The sequence below is a fragment of the Symsagittifera roscoffensis genome, chromosome 3 (assembly GCF_963678635.1).
Source record: "Symsagittifera roscoffensis chromosome 3, txSymRosc1.1, whole genome shotgun sequence".
Lineage (NCBI taxonomy): Eukaryota > Metazoa > Xenacoelomorpha > Acoela > Convolutidae > Symsagittifera > Symsagittifera roscoffensis.
The window spans coordinates 22,241,918-22,262,287 of record NC_087064.1 but is presented as its reverse complement, the minus strand read 5'-3'; the positions used below and the strand labels follow the sequence as shown (position 1 = coordinate 22,262,287).

At 32.1% G+C, this 20,370-nt stretch overlaps 1 protein-coding gene across 1 annotated transcript in view; it reads right to left on the bottom strand.

Moving 5' to 3' along the window:
- Positions 1-8,554: 8,554 nt before the first annotated feature.
- LOC134841488 (uncharacterized) overlaps positions 8,555-20,370 on the bottom strand; it is a 42,355-nt gene continuing 30,539 nt past the window's right edge. Inside the window, exon 5 of the mRNA XM_063857511.1 lies at positions 8,555-10,055. Within this exon, the coding sequence (XP_063713581.1) occupies positions 8,564-10,055 (1,492 nt within the window). The 3' untranslated portion in view covers positions 8,555-8,563. The remainder of the gene's footprint in view (positions 10,056-20,370) is intronic.

The window sequence follows — 20,370 nt, the reverse complement described above, 5'->3', positions numbered from 1 at the left end:
TACTGATTTAGGTTTTTGAAATACATATGTAACGGGCTTAAGTCTTGTGACCAAATAAATATTTTGAGAAATAGTGGGTAACTAGCCTGACAGCAAAAAAAAACGAAAAAGATACCAGCACAGAATTTTCGATCAATCCAATTTGCCGCAAAGTTGTCAAAAGTCGAAGTGTATTGAAACTCAAGCTTGGAAAACGGTCGAAATTTTAGTTAATGGTTTGAGCGTATTTGAAATAATTTTGACTAATTTACAAAACATTCTTAACCTGATGCCAATTTGGTTTATTTCTAATTCAAATTTTAAGATGGTACTGAAATTTGATTGGCTTATTTTGGCTAATCAGATTGAAAAAAACTTGTTCCAATTTAAGATACTGAAATATCGATTTTTGGGCAGAATTAGTAAAAAGACCCAAAAAATCTGCAAACTAATTTCTCAGAAACTCAATGACTTCCGTTTGAGCTCTTAATTGACTTATCAGATGTCACCGTTGGAAAAATTTTTACTTCAAAATGTTTGTCCATTTTCTACTGTCAAATTTTCATTGCGCCAGCTGGTGAAACACTGAGAGACTTGAAATTATTGTTAAAGATTGTATCTGAAGCACACTGTACAAACAATCAGCTATGAGGCTACTTATTAGGAATATCGGCTATTCAAAAATGGATTTGGAAGGAACTTGAAAGGCCAAATAGCAACAGATAAATAGCAGCGGTTGGATTTTGAATAACTTGAAAGGACAAATAGCAATAGATAATTAGCAGCGGTTGATGGACCGTGAATATGTCCTCTTCTGTGAATAAGATTTCAAGGCGTACTTAACTTTTTGATGGCATTCATTCAATTAATAATATTTGAGATGCATTAAAATTTCATAATAAAATCTTTCGCCAATTTGAGAAATTTCATTTGGTACTCTAATTGGGTTTCTTAATACCCTTGCGATAAGCAAGGGTATTGAAACCGGGTACTAGACCTTGTTTCCCGTAAACAAGTTTGTCCACAGGTTTCATTTAGACGTCTGGACTCATCTTTATCTTGTTTCTTAATGTAGTTAAATTTCTTAGCGTCCCTTGTCAACATAGCTTAGAGGTAACCAATATGCCTGGGACGGGAAAGATCCTGGGTTCGAGTTAGACCATGACTTGTTTTTTTTAAACGGGAAATATTCCTAAAAAATACTATTGGCCAATAATATGTCTGCTTGTCTGTTGTCGGCTTAGTTGTCACATCTTAGAATTGTCGTTTTTTCTGCACATTTTCTTATGTTGTTTTTAGTATTTGATTTATGTCCACTTTTCTTTATTTTTACTTACCTTCATATTTGCTTCGATTTTTTTTTGTTCCGCTAAAAAAATTCCTTGGCAAAATTTTTTCGGCCTATTTTTTCATCGGCTTAATGACCTATTTTTGAGTTATTTCAAGATCAACACAATTTCAGCAGTCACCTCTGCACTTTTCAAGTTGGCTGTACGTTTACCTATCTGTTTGTTAAAATTTCATTTTTTTTTTTTGGAAAATTTTTTCAGTTTTTGCCAAAATTTCAGTTTTTCAAGAAAGGAGTATCAATTGAAAAACCGTTTTTTCCTCTGTGTGCGTGCATGCTCCACTAGAGTCTTTTTTACTTGACTCCTCTCTCTACAGCCTTCGATAAAGTATGGGGAAATATTTTACCCATTTTTTAAATCATTATTTTTTTTCAATTTCTCGGAAACTACTCTCAAATATGAGTGTTTGGTTTCAGTGGAAAGAACTGTTTTGAATAGCTCCCCTGCATAAGTGGCTACGGCCATTTTTTCTGCACGTAAAGTTACGTCCCTCGGAAAACTCAAATTTTTGACTGTTTTTTGGATCTTTTCGACTTTTCTCTTTTCGACTACGCCCAGAAAGTAAAAAATTTGCGACATTTTTTTTTGAAAATTTTTGACTTTTCTCGAAATTTTCTCTCCCAAATCTGATATTGTGGGTTCAATGAGATAAAGGGTAGTGGAAAGCTCATCTGCAGTAGCTCTGCTTCGCCTCTGTGTCGAATGTTAAACTAATAAAAAAAGTCATTTTGGGTTCCTAAGTACTTCTTGTGCCAGAGACGTTTGTGCCAAAAATTTGCAAGCGACACGTATGTCTTTTTGGAGGGTTCTAACTAACAACTGTATTTTTTTGCTTGGGATTTTTAGAGTGTATTGGCTGTTAAATGGCCTCCAAAAAGGCTCATATTGGCTCCTAATAACTCTACAGATTTGTTGTACTCTTGAAACAGAAGATTTCAAAACAAATTTTTAGAAGTTGAACATTTTGTTGGTGCAAGGTCGAAACTCTAAAAAGGGCCTATCCATTACCCTGCTACAACCAATAGTTCCTTCTCTGATCCCATTGCTTCTGCTGATATAGGCTCATTGCCAAAATTTTCTGACAAAAACTAGTTTCGATACCAAAAAATCACGAAATGTTATATTTTCGAGGAAAAGATTCAATTAAAAACAAACTTGAGAAGTTTATTAGTGAAAAGTCTCTCCCAATGACCTGGTGGTGGGCGCCTGGACCAGCCTTCTATTAGATCCATGCAACTCAAAAAATCTATTACAAAATGCGCATTTTCACGTCAAGCCCATTTTTCAAGGAGTTTTTGTGAAACCCTTAAACGTGTGAATGAATCTTATTTGTCCAAATTTGAAATCATTATCAGCTAACATCAAATTCAACTCTAAGCACATTCGATTTTGAAATCTATAAAAAAATGCTAGTCCGGCAAGGCTCATCACTAGTGGCTGATCGCATGACAAAGACCGAATGCCTGGAAATTCTTAACCAATTAGCTCCATTTTAACTGTTCAAAACTGTCTTATTTTACCTCTCATTTCTTTCGAACTTTTGAGTACTGAATCCGATTGGCTGACAAAGTTTTAGGACAGTCGGTCCTTCTGGCATGAAGATTCCGCCCGCATGAGTCTTCTTCTGTTCGTGAAAATAATTAACTAAACTAATTATATAAACCATGATTAAAAGTCTCATAATCCACGATTCTCAATTTTCGAGGTCACCTTATTTTTCATTTCTTTGATTAATTTGAGTAATTCTTTGTTGTCGTCGCTCGAGTTGGCATTCTCTGCCGATTCAGCAATTCTGTTGTTGGTTTCTATGAATTTCCGAACACATTCGGCGCTCGCTTCCTGCAAAATTTCTCCCAAAATAGCAAAGTGTTGCTCTTCTCCTGCAATGAGTACTCGGAGCATCCGGAAACTTCGATATTGAACCGACCATTTCATCGCTTCTTTTATAATTTCCACAATTTTGCTTTCGTTTTTTTCAAATTGATGTATTTTACGCAGCAAGTATTCAACTAAATCAACGTCTTTGTTGGTTCGAGTTATAACCGACAAAGGAGAATGGTACAGGACGTAATCAATTTCAATTTGAAGTCCGTCAATGATTTTGCCAATCTCCGTTTCCTTAACGCCACAGAACTCCGAACCCTTCTCGAAAGCATGCTTGACCACTAGTTCAGACCCTTCCTTCAAAGCTGCAACCAGTATTTCTTTAAACAGAGACACCTTCTCTTCTGCTGACAAATTCGTAGGACCGAGTTCCATGCGCCAATCCATTGTCTCAACTCGTGCTCGGTAGTAGGCAGAAGCGAACCAACGTTTCAATTTTTCCTTTGCCTCATCGTGAGGGCAACTGTTTATCGTTCCGCGAAAATTATAATCTGCAATAAGTTTTCAAGTTCTTCTAGAAACTGCTTGCTTTTCTGCCGACCAATGCATCCTGGAACTACCGCGTCGATAAAAGCATTAACAGTGTCATTTTTCTGATTTGTTCCACGTTGGCGCCAAATAATGCCGACGACTTTTTTGAATGTTTCGATATCTTCTCGATGCGTAGCAATGCGAAGCACATCTTTCAAAGTTTCATAATTTTTTCCCTTGAGCTTTTCCTTCAGAATTGCTTTCTCTTTTTCTTCGTTGCCAATCACCTGGGCAACAAGCAGTTGTTGATCGTCTTCCCTGATTATGTCGAGTTGCCGCTTCTGCTCTTCATTGGCCACCAAAATGGTAAGTGTCTTCCTGGCACGTGTTGTAGCAATCAGAACATTTTGTCCAAAAGTTTGTCCCTGAGTTGAAATACTATCCGAAATATCTTTTTGATCGTCATGTATGCTAGTATCGCATTCAAAAATGATCAGTACATGGTCAAATTCACACCCCGAAAAAAAAGATTTCGATAATCATCAAGCGGTTCATTGGTGAAAATTTGTTTCGTATCAAATTCGATTGTTTCAAGGATGCTGTGATTTTGCCGCGTTGGAGTAGAACTCACCAAGCCGTTTTTCGTGCAAAATACAATGATAGCAGTCGAATCTGACTCATTTTGTATTTGAAACCAACTTTTCACAACCGTTTTTCTTTCCTGGTGATCGGTTCGAAATTCCACTTTAATATTGTCCTCGTTCGGAACTCGCGGCGAGATGGAACAAATACTCGTTCCGCATATGTGTTTCCTAAATACGCAATAATATAGTAATTTACTGTGCATGAAACTGCAATGTTCATATCACGGTTGTTTGATTGAAAAAGGAGAAAATGTTTCTGTCAGAATGTTTCTATAGCCTTTTGTTTGGGCAAAGCGAAGGGTAGGGTGAAAATTTATCAGCTAAAATATTGAAGATTATTGAACCTTTGAAAACGGTTTTTTTGATTCACTCGATTTTTTTTGGATGTTTGGAGAATTAAATTGGGTCCCCAGAAGCCAAAACAGCTATCAATCGAACCAGAAGTCGAAACAACTTAAAAAGATTTTCAATCTTCGCTCTGAATTTCGGCTCGAGGAGCTATGAACAATAAGTGTAACGTTTTAAAGATTGAAATCGTGCAGCGTAGATTTATATTATCCGAACAAATCAAATGCGATTTGAACTTCGAAACGCGCGTTTTTCACAAATTGGTTTGACTGAAGACGAAAAAAGATTTGGTACCTCGTTTGACTATCAAAACAAAAAAAAATTTTGAATTCAAATTTGAAGATACCCCTTCTAACTGTGTTGGGCTACATAAGAGAATCTCATTTTGATTAAAGTTTTTTAGTAGCAGTAGTTTTGACTGAATTTTCAATTGACTTAAATAGCCGATTTCGATTAGTTTTTTGGGCACCAAAATATTTACGCTATAACTGTAAGCGGGTTTTTATTCCATCTGTTTTCGCATAAATCAACCCAATTTGGGAGAGACAAGTTTTAAAAATTGAGTCAGCACTGCGTCACAAACTACGAACTCACACACTGAATATTTTATCTTGTTAATTCGAAATTTATAAATTATAAAAAAAAAGTTTTAACCAGAAATTATTTAAGAAGACTTAAATAGCATTCAGAATATTGGGGAGTTTTCATTCGGCGCCAAAATATACTAGATATACAAAATATACAAAATTTTCATTCCCTCGAAAATATAATTTGAGGGCGGAGCGCGCACAGAAAACACGCAAATTTTTGGTCAAAATTATCGAAAAAGGGCCGATTTATGGCTGCAAGGTCTTAATTGTGATGCCAGACTACATCCCTGGCAAATTTTTGTTTGAAAAATAAAAGCCTACTGATTTAGTTTTTTGAAATACATATGTAACGGGCTTAAGTCTTGTGACCAAATAAATATTTTGAGAAATAGTGGGTAACTAGCCTGACAGCAAAAAAAAACGAAATAGATACCGGCACAGAATTTTCGATAAATCCAATTTGCCGCAAAGTTGTCAAAAGTCGAAGTGTATTGAAACTCAAGCTTGGAAAACGGTCGAAATTTTAGTTAATGGTTTGAGCGTATTTGAAATAATTTTGACTAATTTACAAAACATTCTTAACCTGATGCCAATTTGGTTTATTTCTAATTCAAATTTTAAGATGGTACTGAAATTTGATTGGCTTATTTTGGCCAATCAGATTGAAAAAAACTTGTTCCAATTTAAGATACTGAAATATCGATTTTTGGGCAGAATTAGTAAAAAGACCCAAAAAATCTGCAAACTAATTTCTCAGAAACTCAATGACTTCCGTTTGAGCTCTTAATTGACTTATCAGATGTCACCGTTGGAAAAATTTTTACTTCAAAAGGTTTGTCCATTTTCTACTGTCAAATTTTCATTGCGCCAGCTGGTGAAACACTGAGAAATTTGAAATTACTGTTAAAGATTGTATCTGAAGCGCACTGTACAAACAATCAGCTATGAGGCTACTTATTAGGAATATCGGCTATTCAAAAATGGATTTGGAAGGAACTTGAAAGGCCAAATAGCAACAGATAAATAGCAGCGGTTGGATTTTGAATAACTTGAAAGGACAAATAGCAATAGATAATTATCAGCGGTTGATGGACCGTGAATATGTCCTCTTCTGTGAATAAGATTTCAATGTGTACTTAACTTTTTGATGGCATTCATTCAATTAATAATATTTGAGATGCATTAAAAGTTCATAATAAAATCTTTCGCCAATTTGAGAAATTTCATTTGGTACTCTGGGTTTTTAATTTCCTTGCGATAAGCAAGGGTATTGAAACCGGGTACTAGACCTTGTTTCCCGTAAACAAGTTTGTCCACAGGTTTCATCTAGACGTCTGGACTCATCTTTATCTTGTTTCTTAATGTATTCAAATTTCTTAGCGTCCCTTGTCAACATAGCTTAGAGGTAACCAATATGCCTGGGACGGGAAAGGTCCTGGGTTCGAGTTAGACCATGACTTGTTTTTTTTTTTCAAACGGGAAATATTCCTAAAAAATACTATTGGCGAAAAATATGTCTGCTTGTCTGTTGTCGGCTTAGTTGTCACATCTTAGAATTGTCGTTTTTATGCGTATTTTCTTATGTTGTTTTTAGTGTTTGATTTATGTCCACTTTTTCTATTTTTACTTACCTTCATATTTGCTTCGATTTTTTTTTTCGCTAGAAAAATTCCTTGTCAAAATTTCTTCGGCCTATTTTTTCATCGGCTTAATGACCTATTTTTGGGATATTTCAAGATCAACACAATTTCAGCAGTCACCTCTGCACTTTTCAAGTTGGCTGTACGTTTACCTATCTGTTTGTTGAAATTTCATTTTTTTTTTGGAAAAATTTTTCAGTTTTTGCCAAAATTTCAGTTTTTCAAGAAAGGAGTATCAATTGAAAAACCGTTTTTTCCTCTGTGTGCGTGCATGCTCCACTAGAGTCTTTTTACTTGACTCCTCTCTCTAGAGCCTTCGATAAAGTATGGGGGAATATTTTACCCAATTTTTTAAATCATTTTTTTTTTTTCATTTTCTCGGAAACTACTCTCAAATATGAGTTTTTGGTTTCAGTGGAAAGAACTGTTTTGAATAGCTCCCCTGCATAAGTGGCTACGACCATTTTTTCTGCACGTAAAGTTATGTCCCTCGGAAAACTCAAAATTTTGACTGTTTTGTGGATCTTTTCGACTTTTCTCTTTTCGACTACGCCCAGAAAGTAAAAAATTTGCGACATTTTTTTTTGAAAATTTTTGACTCTTCTCGAAAACTACTCTCCCAAATCTGATATTGTGGGTTCAATGAGATAAAGGGTAGTGGAAAGCTCATCTGCAGTAGCTCCGCTTTGCCTCTGTGTCGAATGTTAAACTAATAAAAAAAAAGTACTTCTTCTGCCAGAGACGTTTGTGCCAAAAATTTGCAAGCGACATGTATGTCTTTTTGGAGGGTTCTAACTAACAACTGTATTTTTTTGCTTGGGATTTTTAAAGTTTATTGGCTCATAATTGGCCTCCAAAAAGGCTCATATTGGCTCCTAATAACTCTACAGATTTGTTGTACTCTTGAAACAGAAGATTTCAAAACAAGTTTTTAGAAGTTGAACATTTTGTTGGTGCAAGGTCGAAACTCTAAAAAGGGCCTGTCCATTACCCTGCTCCAACCAATAGTTACTTCTCTGAACCCATTGCACATGCTGATATAGGCTCATTGCCAAAATTTTCTGACAAAAACTAGTTTCGATACCAAAAAATCACGAAATGTTATATTTTCGAGGAAAAGATTCAATTGAAAACAAACTTGAAGTTTACCAGTGAAAAGTCTCTCCCAATGACCTGGCGGTGGGCGCCTGGACCAGCCTTCTATTAGATCCATGCAACTCAAAAAGTATTACAATATGCGCATTTTCACGTCAAGCCCATTTTTCAAGGAGTTTTTGTGAAACCCTTAAACGTGTGAATGAATCTTATTTGTCCAAATTTAAAATCATTATCAGCTAACATCAAATTCAACTCTAAACACATTCGATATTGAAATCTGTAAATATATACTAGTCCCGCAAGGCTCATCACTAGTGGCTGATCGCATGACAGAAAGACCGAATGCCTGGAAATTCTTAACCAATCAGCTCCCTTTTAACTGTTCAAAACTGACTTATTTTATCTCTCATTTCTTTCGAACTTTTGAGTACTGAATCCGATTGGCTGACAAAGTTTTAGGACAGTCGGTCCTTCTGGCATGAAGATTCCGCCCGCATGAGTCTTCTTTTGTTCGTGAAAATAATTAACTAAACTAATTATATAAACCATGATTAAAAGTCTCATAATCCACGATTCTCAATTTTCGAGGTCACCTTATTTTTCATTTCTATGATGAATTTGAGCAATTCTTTGTTGTCGTCGCTCGAGTTGGCATTCTCTGCCGATTCAGCAATTCTGTTGACGGTTTCTATGAATTTCCGAACACATTCGGCGCTCGCTTCCTGCAAAATTTCTCCCAAAATAGCAAAGTGTTGCTCTTCTCCTGCAATGAGTACTCGGAGCATCCGGAAACTTCGATATTGAACCGACCATTTCATCGCTTCTTTTATAATTTCCACAATTTTGCTTTCGTTTTTTTCAAATTGATGTATTTTACGCAGCAAGTATTCAACTAAATCAACGTCTTTGTTGGTTCGAGTTATAACCGACAAAGGAGAATGGTACAGGACGTAATCAATTTCAATTTGAAGTCCGTCAATGATTTTGCCAATCTCCGTTTCCTTAACGCCACAGAACTCCGAACCCTTCTCGAAAGCATGCTTGACCACTAGTTCAGACCCTTCCTTCAAAGCTGCAACCAGTATTTCTTTAAACAGAGACACCTTCTCTTCTGCTGACAAATTCGTAGGACCGAGTTCCATGCGCCAATCCATTGTCTCAACTCGTGCTCGGTAGTAGGCAGAAACGAACCAACGTTTCAATTTTTCCTTTGCCTCCTCGTGAGGGCAACTGTTTATCGTTCCGCGAAAATTATAATCTGCAATAAGTTTTCCAAGTTCTTCTAGAAACTGCTTGCTTTTCTGCCGACCAATGCATCCTGGAACTACCGCGTCGATAAAAGCATTAGCAGTGTCCTTTCTCTGATTTGTTCCACGTTGGCGCCAAATAATGCCGACGACTTTTTTGAATGTTTCGATATCTTCTCGATGCGTAGCAATGCGAAGCACATCTTTCAAAGTTTCATAATTTTTTCCCTTGAGCTTTTCCTTCAGAATTGCTTTCTCTTTTTCTTCGTTGCCAATCACCTGGGCAACAAGCAGTTGTTGATCGTCTTCCCTGATTATGTCGAGTTGCCGCTTCTGCTCTTCATTGGCCACCAAAATGGTAAGTGTCTTCCTGGCACGTGTTGTAGCAATCAGAAGATTTTGTCCAAAAGTTTGTCCCTGAGTTGAAATACTATCCGAAATATCTTTTTGATCGTCATGTATGCTAGTATCGCATTCAAAAATGATCAAAACATGGTCAAATTCACACCCCGAAAACAAAAGATTTCGATAATCATCAAGCGGTTCGTTGGTGAAAATTTGTTTCGTATCAAATTCGATTGTTTCAAGGATGCTGTGATTTTGCCGCGTTGGAGTAGAACTCACCAAGCCGTTTTTCGTGCAAAATACAATGATAGCAGTCGAATCTGACTCATTTTGTATTTGAAACCAACTTTTCACAACCGTTTTTCTTTCCTGGTGATCGGTTCGAAATTCCACTTTAATATTGTCCTCGTTCGGAACTCGCGGCGAGATGGAACAAATACTCGTTCCGCATATGTGTTTCCTAAATACGCAATCATATAGTAATTTACTGTGCATGAAACTGCAATGTTCATATCACGGTTGTTTGATTGAAAAAGGAGAAAATTTTTCTGTCAGAATGTTTCTATAGCCTTTTGTTTGGGCAAAGCGAAGGGTAGGGTGAAAATTTATCAGCTAAAATATTGAAGATTATTGAACCTTTGAAAACGGTTTTTTTGATTCACTCGATTTTTTTTGGATGTTTGGAGAATTAAATTGGGTCCCCAGAAGCCAAAACAGCTATCAATCGAACCAGAAGTCGAAACAACTTGAAAAGATCTTCAATCTTCGCTCTGAATTTCGACTCGAGGAGCTATGAACAATAAGTGTAACGTTTTAAAGATTGAAATCGTGCAGCGTAGATTTATATTATCCGAACAAATCGAATGAGATTTGAACTTCGAAACGCGCGTTTTTCACAAATTGGTTTGACTGAAGACTAAAAAAGATTTGGTACCTCGTTTGACTATCAAAAGAAGAAAAAATTTTGAATACAAATTTGAAGAAACCTCTTCTAACTGTGTTGGGCTACATAAGAGAATCTCATTTTGATTAAGGTTTTTTACTACCAGTAGTTTTGACTGAATTTTCAATTGACTTAAATAGCCGATTTTGATTGGTTTTTTGGGCACCAAAATATTTACGCTATAACTGTAAGCGGGTTTTGATTCCATCTGTTTTCGCATAAATCAACCCAATTTGGGAGAGACAAGTTTTAAAAATTGAGTCAGCACTGCATCACAAACTACGAACTCACACACTGAATATTTTATCTTGTTAATTCGATATTTATAAATTATCAAAAAAAAGTTTTAACCAGAAATTATTTAAGAAGACTTAAATAGCATTCAGAATATTGGGGGGTTTTCATTCGGCGCCAAAATATACTAAATATACAAAATAAACAAAATTTTCATTCCCCTGAAAATATAATTTGAGGGCGGAGCGCGCACAGAAAACACGCAAATTTTTGGTCAAAATTATCGAAAAAGGGCCGAAAAACGAATTTTTATGGACTGTTTTTTCAAAAGTTTTGATGCGGCGCAGAAATTTTGGCCAAAGCTGGCTCTGTTTACTGCTTTGGGAGAGCTTGGGACATTCAATTTGGTCGACCTAAAAAAGTCGACAAAACTTCCGAAATTTTTTCGAAAATCCGCACAAAAGTGCTTGTTGCCTTATACGACTCAAATTTAAATACAATATACCAAAGCAATAGACAATTCTGTTTAGAGGTGTGATAACGCTAAGTTTATTGCATCAGCGTTTAATAGAGAACATAAGATTGACTGCACTTATCGACCCTTCCAGCTCAAATTTGTGCTTATTTTTTACCCTTTCAGCTCAATTTTGTTAATCTTTTTGAGATAAATAACTGGATACTAGACTTGCGCTCGAATAAGGGAACTCGAGCTCAAGCTTTTGTGAGCAAATGAGCGCGAATAATCTTTGGTGCTGCGTCTACGTTTTCGCAAGCTCGCTGACTCTCACGGCTCGCTGACTCTCACGGCTCGCTGACTCTCACGGCTCGCTGACTCTCACGGCTCGCTGACTCTCACGGCTCGCTGACTCTCACGGCTCGATCTCACGCTCTACGCTACAAGTAGTATAGCGCAACAAGAGGTCATGCCTGTTTTCGGAGAAAGGTCAACCTGTCAAGGTCGCGTGACTATGTTACTCAATTAGCCTAATCTTTTTTTTTCGGGGGTCGTAATAAATATCTTATCAGATTAATTTTTTCACTTGAGTTGATTTTTAGGGGTATATGACCGGAATCATTGGGGACAATTTCGTCAATTGTAATTAAAGAGGATAACTTTATGAAATCGCTGAGGGGGAATAAATTATTATCAGATAACTTTTTTTCACTTGAAGTAATTTATCTCAAAGATATCAGAAAAAAAAAATTATTAAAATAAAAAATTCCCACTTTTGAGAAAAAGATATCAGAAAACATGTATATATAAAAAACAAAAAATTCTCAAATAATTGTTTTTGAAGTATCAAAAAAAATATATGAAAAAAACAGAAAATTTCAAGATTTGAGAAAAAGATATCAGATTATATATAAATAAAAACCAGAATAATCCAAAACCTGAAAATTTTTTCAAAGACATCAGAAAAAATTATAAAAAAAACTGAAAATTCCAAATAAATCCATTTTAAAATATCAGAAAAAAGTCTATGTAAAACCAAGAAAAGTTCAAAATTTGAGAAAAAATTTTAGCTCCTACTAAAATTTTCATCCCTTCTAACCTTATCTTTTACATCCTGTTTAATCCTTTGTTTTTTCCCCGGGATATAATTTGTCAGGAGACTTTTATCTTTGTAATAAAAACTTATATGCTCTTTATTCCAAAATTTGAGAAAAAGATATCAGAAAACATATATAGATAAAAAAAACAGAAAGTTCTCAAATCATTTTTTTGAGTTATCAGGAAAGAAATTATGTAAAAAACAGAAAATTCCAAGATTTGAGAAAAAGATATCAGATTATATATAAATAAAAACCAGAATAATCCAAAACCTGAAAATTTTTTGAAAGACATCAGAAAAAATTATAAAAAAAACTGAAAATTCCAAATAAATCCATTTTAAAATATCATAAAAAAGTCTATGTAAAACCAAGAAAAGTTCAAAATTTGAGAAAAAATTTTAGCTCCTACTAAAATTTTCATCCCTTCTAACCTTATCTTTTACATCCTGTTTAATCCTTTGTTTTCCCCCAGGATATAATTTGTCAAAAGACTTTTATCTTTGTAATAAAAAATTATATACTCTTTATTCCAAAATTTGAGAAGAGGATATCAGAAAACATGTATAGATAAAAAAACAGAAAATTCTCAAACAATTTTTTTGAAGTATCAGAAAAAATAGATGTAAAAAATAGAAAATTCCAAAATTTGAGCAAAAGATATCAGAAAACATCTTAATCTAAAAAAAACAGAAAACTCTCAAAAATTTCTCTCTGAGGTATCAGAAAAAAAATATGTAAAAAATAAAAAATTCCAAAACTTGAGAAAAAGATATCAACATATCAAAAAGAAATACGACTCAACATTTCAAACTTTGATATTGTCCAAAACTTATAGGTGTTCAAAATTTTATTTTCCCAAAAACTATTCGATAAGAAATAAGGGACAATGGGAACATTCAGGGCTTTGCTCTGTTATACGAGCAGTCTTGTTTCAGGTTTTATAACGCTTTGTATTCTTTGTTTTATATTTTGGATCCTTGAGCAAGTCAAGCATGTTTGTAGTACTCGATAAAACGTAAAACAATTAAGCCCTTCGTCTCTGAAAGCCAGTTCCTAAGATTTTTTTGTCTGTTGTGTTTCATAAAGTTTGTTGAAAAAATGAAAAAAGTCATTTAGGTAGAAACTGGGTTGTTTACGTCTCTGTACATTAGATTTTTGATGCAAAAGTCGTTTCCTGTTTGAAAGAGCATTAAGTACTCTATTGAGGACAAGCATTTAGCACCGAAAACTAGTCGCCCCATAGGATGCTGCTCAACTCCTTGGTTAGTAGTTGAGCTGGGTAAGATCCAATGATGTCGGTAATTTGGCTGATATATGGTGAGGAATAAAGGCGTTTTTTGTTTTTCTGGTCTTTGTTAACTAAGAATGAAGGAAAATTTTTGATTTTACGTCTACGTATTTGCAAGCCAGTTGTTAAGCCTGTTGGTTAGATTGATTACACCCTTATGTGTTGCTTATGCCATCCTGAAATGTATGCATACACTTCTATCTCGAACAAAATGTCTGGATGTAGCAGTAGTATAGCGCAACAAGAGGTCATGCCTGTTTTCGGAGAAAGATCAACCTGTCAAGGTCGCGTGACTATGTTACTCAATTAGCCTAATCTTTTTTTTTTCGGGGTCGTAATAAATATCTTATCAGATTAATTTTTTCACTTGAGTTGATTTTTAGGGGTATATGACCGGAATCATTGGGGACAATTTCGTCAATTGTTATTAAAGAGGATAACTTTATGAAATCGCTGAGGGGGAATAAATTATTATCAGATAACTTTTTTTCACTTGAAGTAATTTATCTCAAAGATATCAGAAAAAAAAAATTATTAAAATAAAAAATTCCCACTTTTGAGAAAAAGATATCAGAAAACATGTATATATAAAAAACAAAAAATTCTCAAATAATTGTTTTTGAAGTATCAAAAAAAATATATGAAAAAAACAGAAAATTTCAAGATTTGAGAAAAAGATATCAGATTATATATAAATAAAAACCAGAATAATCCAAAACCTGAAAATTTTTTCAAAGACATCAGAAAAAATTATAAAAAAAACTGAAAATTCCAAATAAATCCATTTTAAAATATCAGAAAAAAGTCTATGTAAAACCAAGAAAAGTTCAAAATTTGAGAAAAAATTTTAGCTCCTACTAAAATTTTCATCCCTTCTAACCTTATCTTTTACATCCTGTTTAATCCTTTGTTTTTTCCCCGGGATATAATTTGTCAGGAGACTTTTATCTTTGTAATAAAAACTTATATGCTCTTTATTCCAAAATTTGAGAAAAAGATATCAGAAAACATATATAGATAAAAAAAACAGAAAGTTCTCAAATCATTTTTTTGAGTTATCAGGAAAGAAATTATGTAAAAAACAGAAAATTCCAAGATTTGAGCAAAAGATATCAGAAAACATCTTAATCTAAAAAAAACAGAAAACTCTCAAAAATTTCTCTCTGAGGTATCAGAAAAAAAATATGTAAAAAATAAAAAATTCCAAAACTTGAGAAAAAGATATCAGATTATATATATATAAAAAACCACAACAATCCGAAACCTGAGAATTCTTTTAAAAGACATCAGAAAAAATTATAAAAAAAACTGAAAATTCCAAATAAATCCATTTTAAAATATCAGAAAAAAGTCTATGTAAAACCAAGAAAAGTTCAAAATTTGAGAAAAAATTTTAGCTCCTACTAAAATTTTCATCCCTTCTAACCTTATCTTTTACATCCTGTTTAATCCTTTGTTTTCCCCCAGGATATAATTTGTCAGAAGACTTTTATCTTTGTAATGAAAAATTATATACTCTTTATTCCAAAATTTGAGAAGAGGATATCAGAAAACATGTATAGATAAAAAAACAGAAAATTCTCAAACAATTTTTTTGAAGTATCAGAAAAAATAGATGTAAAAAATAGAAAATTCCAAAATTTGAGCAAAAGATATCAGAAAACATCTTAATCTAAAAAAACAGAAAACTCTCAAAAATTTCTCTCTGAGGTATCAGAAAAAAAATATGTAAAAAATAAAAAATTCCAAAACTTGAGAAAAAGATATCAGATTATATATATATAAAAAACCACAACAATCCGAAACCTGAGAATTCTTTTAAAAGACATCAGAAAAAGTTATATGAAAAACTGAAAATTCCAAAATAATTCCATTTTAAGATATCAGAAAAAAGTCTATGTAAAACCCGGAAAATTTGAGAAAAAGATTTTAAGCTCCTACTAAAATTTTCATCACTTCTAAGCTTATCTTTTACATCCTGTTTAATCCTTTGTTTTCCCCAGGATATAATTTGTCAGAAGACTTTTATCTTTGTAATAACAAATTATATGCTCTTTATTCCAAAATTTGAGAAAAAGATATCAGAAAACATGTATAGATAAAAAAACGAAGTTCCAAAATATTTTTTTTGAGTTGTCAGAAAAAAAAACATGTTAAAAACGGAAAATTCCAAGATTTGAGAGAAAGATATCAGATTATAAATAAATAAAAAAAAAGTTCCAGAAAAATCCGAAACTTGAATTTTATTTGAAGTCATCAGAAAAAAAACTTTATTAAAAAAGAAAAATCCCACTTTTGAGAAAAAGATATCAGAAAACATGTTTTTATAAAAAACAGAAAATTCTCAAATAATTTTTATTTAAGTATCAGAAAAATATATATATAAAAAACCGAAAATTCCAAGATTTGAGAAAAAGATATCAGATTATATATAATTAAAATACCAGAATAATCCAAAAGCTGAGAATTTTATTTCAAGACATCAGAAAGAATTATATAAAAAACTAAAAATTCCAAAATAATCCCATTTAAGATATCAGGAAAAAGTCTATGTAAAACACAGAAAATTTCAAAATTTGAGAAGAAGGTTTTCAGCTCCTACTAATATTTTCATCCCTTTTAGCCTTTTCTTTTACATCATGTTTAATCCTTTCTTTTTCCCAGTATATAAATTGTCAGATGACTTTTATCTTTGTATTGAAAAATTATATGCTATTTATTCCAAAATTTGAGAAAAAGATAACAGAAAACATCTTTATCTAAAAAAAAGAAAACTCTCAAATAATTTTTTTGAGGTATCAGAAAAAAATACATGTAAAAAACAGAAAATTCCAAGATTTGAGAAAAAGATATCAGATTACATATAATTAAAAAACCAGAATAATCCAGAACCTGAGAATTTTAATTAAAGACATCAGAAAAAATTATATAAAAAACTAAATATTCCAATATAATTCCATTTTAAGATATCAGGAAAAAGTCTATGTAAAACCCAGAAAATTTCAAAATTTGAGAAGAAGCTTTTCAGCTTCTAATAATATTTCCATCCCTTTTAACCTTTTCTTTTACATCCTGCTTAATCCTTTCTTTTTCCCAGGATATAATTTGTCAGAAGACTTTTATATTTGTAATAAAAAATTATATGCTCTTTATTCCAAAATTTGAGAAAAAGATATCAGACACACGTGTAGATAAAAAACAGAAAGTTCTCAAATAATTTTTTTTGAGTTATCAGAAAAAAAACATGTAAAAAACAGAAAATTCCAAGATTTGAGAGAAAGATATAAGATTATAAATAAAAAAACCAGAAAAATCCGAAATTTGAGATTTTTTAAGGACATCAGAAAAAATTATATTAAAACTAAAAAATCCAAAAAAAATCCATTTAAAATATCAGAATTTGAGGTATCAGAAAAAAATATATGTAAAAAGCAGAAAATTCCAAGATTTGAGAAAATGATATCAGATTATATATATATATATACAAAAAACCAGAATAATCCGTAACCTGAGAATTTTTTTAAAAGACATCAGAAAAAATTATAAAAAAAAACTGAAAATTCCAAATAAATCCATTTTAAAATATCAGAAAAAAGTCTATGTAAAACCAAGAAAAGTTCAAAATTGGAAAAAAAAATTTAGCTCCTAAAATTTTCATCCCTTCTAACCTTATCTTTTACATCCTGTTTAATCCTTTGTTTTTCCCCCGGGATATAATTTGTCAGGAGACTTTTATGTTTGTAATAAAAACTTATATGCTCTTTATTCCAAAATTTGAGAAAAAGATATCAGAAAACATATATAGATAAAAAAACAGAAAGTTCTGAAATCATTTTTTTGAGTTATCAGGAAAGAAATTATGTAAAAAACAGAAAATTCTAAGATCTGAGAAAAAGATATCAGATTATAAATAAATAGAAACCAGAAAAATCGGAAGCTTGAGAATTTCGTTTTGAAACATCAGAAAAAATTTATTAAAAAAAAATTCCAAGGTTTGAGAAAAAGATATCAGATTATATATAAATAAAAAACCAGAGTAACCCAAAACCTAAGAATTTTACTTAAAGACATCAGAACGAATTATATAAAAAACTAAAAATTCCAAAATAACTCCATTTTAAAATATCAGGAAAAGTCTATGCAAAACCCAGAAAATTTCAAAATTTGAGAAGGTTTTCAGCTCCTACTAAAATTTTCATCCCTTTTAACCTTTTCTTTTACATCCTGTTTAATCCTTTCTTTTTCCCAGTATATAAATTGTCCGAATACTTTTATCTTTGTATTAAAAAATTATATGCTATTTATTCCAAATTTTAAGAAAAAGATAACAGAAAACATCTTTATCTAAAAAAAAAACAGAAAACTCTCAAATAATTTTTTTGAGGTATCAGAAAAAAATAATATGTAAACAACAAAAAATTCCAAGATTTGAGAAAAAGATATCAGATTATATTAATTTTATATAAAAACCAGAATAATCCAAAACCTGAGAGTTTTTTTGAAAGACATTAGAAAAAATTATACAAAAAACTGAAAATTCCAAAATAATTCATTTTCAAGATATCAGAAAAAAGTCTATGTAAAACCCAGAAAATTTCAAAATTTGAGAAGATTTTCAGCTCCTAAAATTTTCATCCCTTCTAACCTTATCTTTTACATCCTGTTAAACCCTTTTTTCCCCAGGATACAATTTGTCAGAAGAATTTTATCTTTGTTATTAAAAATTATATGCTCTTTATTCCAAAAATTGAGAAAAAATTATCAGAAAACATGTATAGATAAAAAAACAGAAAGTTCTCAAATCGTTTTTTTGGAGTTATCAGGAAAAATTATGAAAAAAACAGTAAATTTCAAGATTTCAGAAAAAGATATCAGATTATAAATAAATAAAAACTAGAAAAATCCGAAACTTGAGAATTTTATTTTAGGACATCAGAAAAAAATATATTAAAACTGAAAACTCCAAAAAAATTCCAATTAAAGATATCAGAAAAAAGTCTATGTAAAACCCAGAAAATTTCAAAATTTGAGAAAGAGATCAGAAAAAAACAAAAAATCCTATATTGAGTTGATACAAAAATAAAATTGTTAGAAGAACAAAATTTACACAAAATATTACTCTATTAAATGGTAGAAAAATGACATAGCGAAAAAGAATACAATTTTGCTTTCTGAACAATATCTTGAAAAACTAATTTCGAAATAGAGAAAAAATAAAAAACAATTCCAATAATCGACACTAAGATGTATCTTATTTTCGTCATAAAGAAATATTGTTGAAAGATTTCTTCAACAAAACAAAAAAGATTGAGAAAAAATTGATGTTTTCAATTTATCAAAAATCGAATATATGAAACTCGAAAATGAAACCGACAGAAATTGAGAAAACTTAAAAAACGTTTTATATAGAATATCTCCTTCTTTCCAAAAAATAAGCGTTTGAATTTTTTTACCAAATTGATAAGCGATTATTTTATTAAATCGAAATTTTGAGTGATCGTTGTTGTACTGCTTAATCTTACATACCCTTCAACCCTTTCTTCATCTCGAGATATCAGAAGAAAAATGACAGGACACGATTTTAATCTTTTTGATTTTAAAAATTTGACACTTTATGTTTAGTTTTTTCATTGTCCCCAGGGCTATCCTAAGAAAATTGACAGGAGAATTTTATTTTTTTTTGAAATAACTTCTGTATGATATTTAATCATCATTGTTTTTGGTGGACTGACTACCTCATGACTATTTGACAGCAAGTTCTTATTTTTGACAGAGCTTCAGGGGGTAAATTACATCTCTCTCTGTCGAAGTGATAAATTGCGTTAGCGATTTTGTATAAGGAAAGAAACTCTGATGGACAGTAAAAATTCTCTTGAAAAAACTATTCCATTCAGTCAATCAAGTATGTTTCATAATTGTAAAATGCTGCCTGTGAAAATGATGTACAAAAATACAAAGAAAAATACCATAGTGTACATTGAAAAAAAGCATAGTTTCCATAGGACCCTCGGGAGATTTTTCTCGCAATTTCCAACATTTCGTTTCTACGCAAAAGTCACTTTTCATTCACTGCTTGGCAGTGAAAACTAGAACACTTTTTCTTTAATTAAATTTAGAATATTCCCAATTGTTTTTTCGGAAAATTGACAAATTCTCCACTCGTCCAAGTTGAATCGTGTTAACAGTTCTAAGAAAATGTTTTACCTTATAAACTGAAACAATTTGGAAGGAACCGAATGTTTTTCTTAACTTATTTCGATTAAGGAAATTGGAGTTTCGCATTTGAAAAAAAAAGATATTCATGTCCAATCTATCCTATGGAGAAGATGTGATAACTGATTCCGATATTCAAGACGAAGTTTCAGTGCAGTTTTTCTCAGACATGTTGGAAAACGAACCCTCAAAGTTAGAGAAAATATGGTTAGTTCTAATCTGTACGATATCATTTTTCCGATAATGATGTATACAGCAAGCAATGACAGATAAAAACTTGGAACTTGTTATAGTTCAGGAGCGGTATGAGTTGATATAGAATTTCGAAAGTGACTGGGACAGAGCGGTTACCGGAAAAAATGACAAAGGTGAAACGAATCAAACCAGTATGCAGAAAACACTCTCTTGGAACACAATGTTCCCAGTTCCCTTCACTTCTCCGCGTAATAATAAGAAGATAGAAACCAATTTTCTGTCTAAAAAGAAAACTAACGCGCCAACTGAGACCAACTTGGATAGATCATAAGTTTTATCGAACGGAGG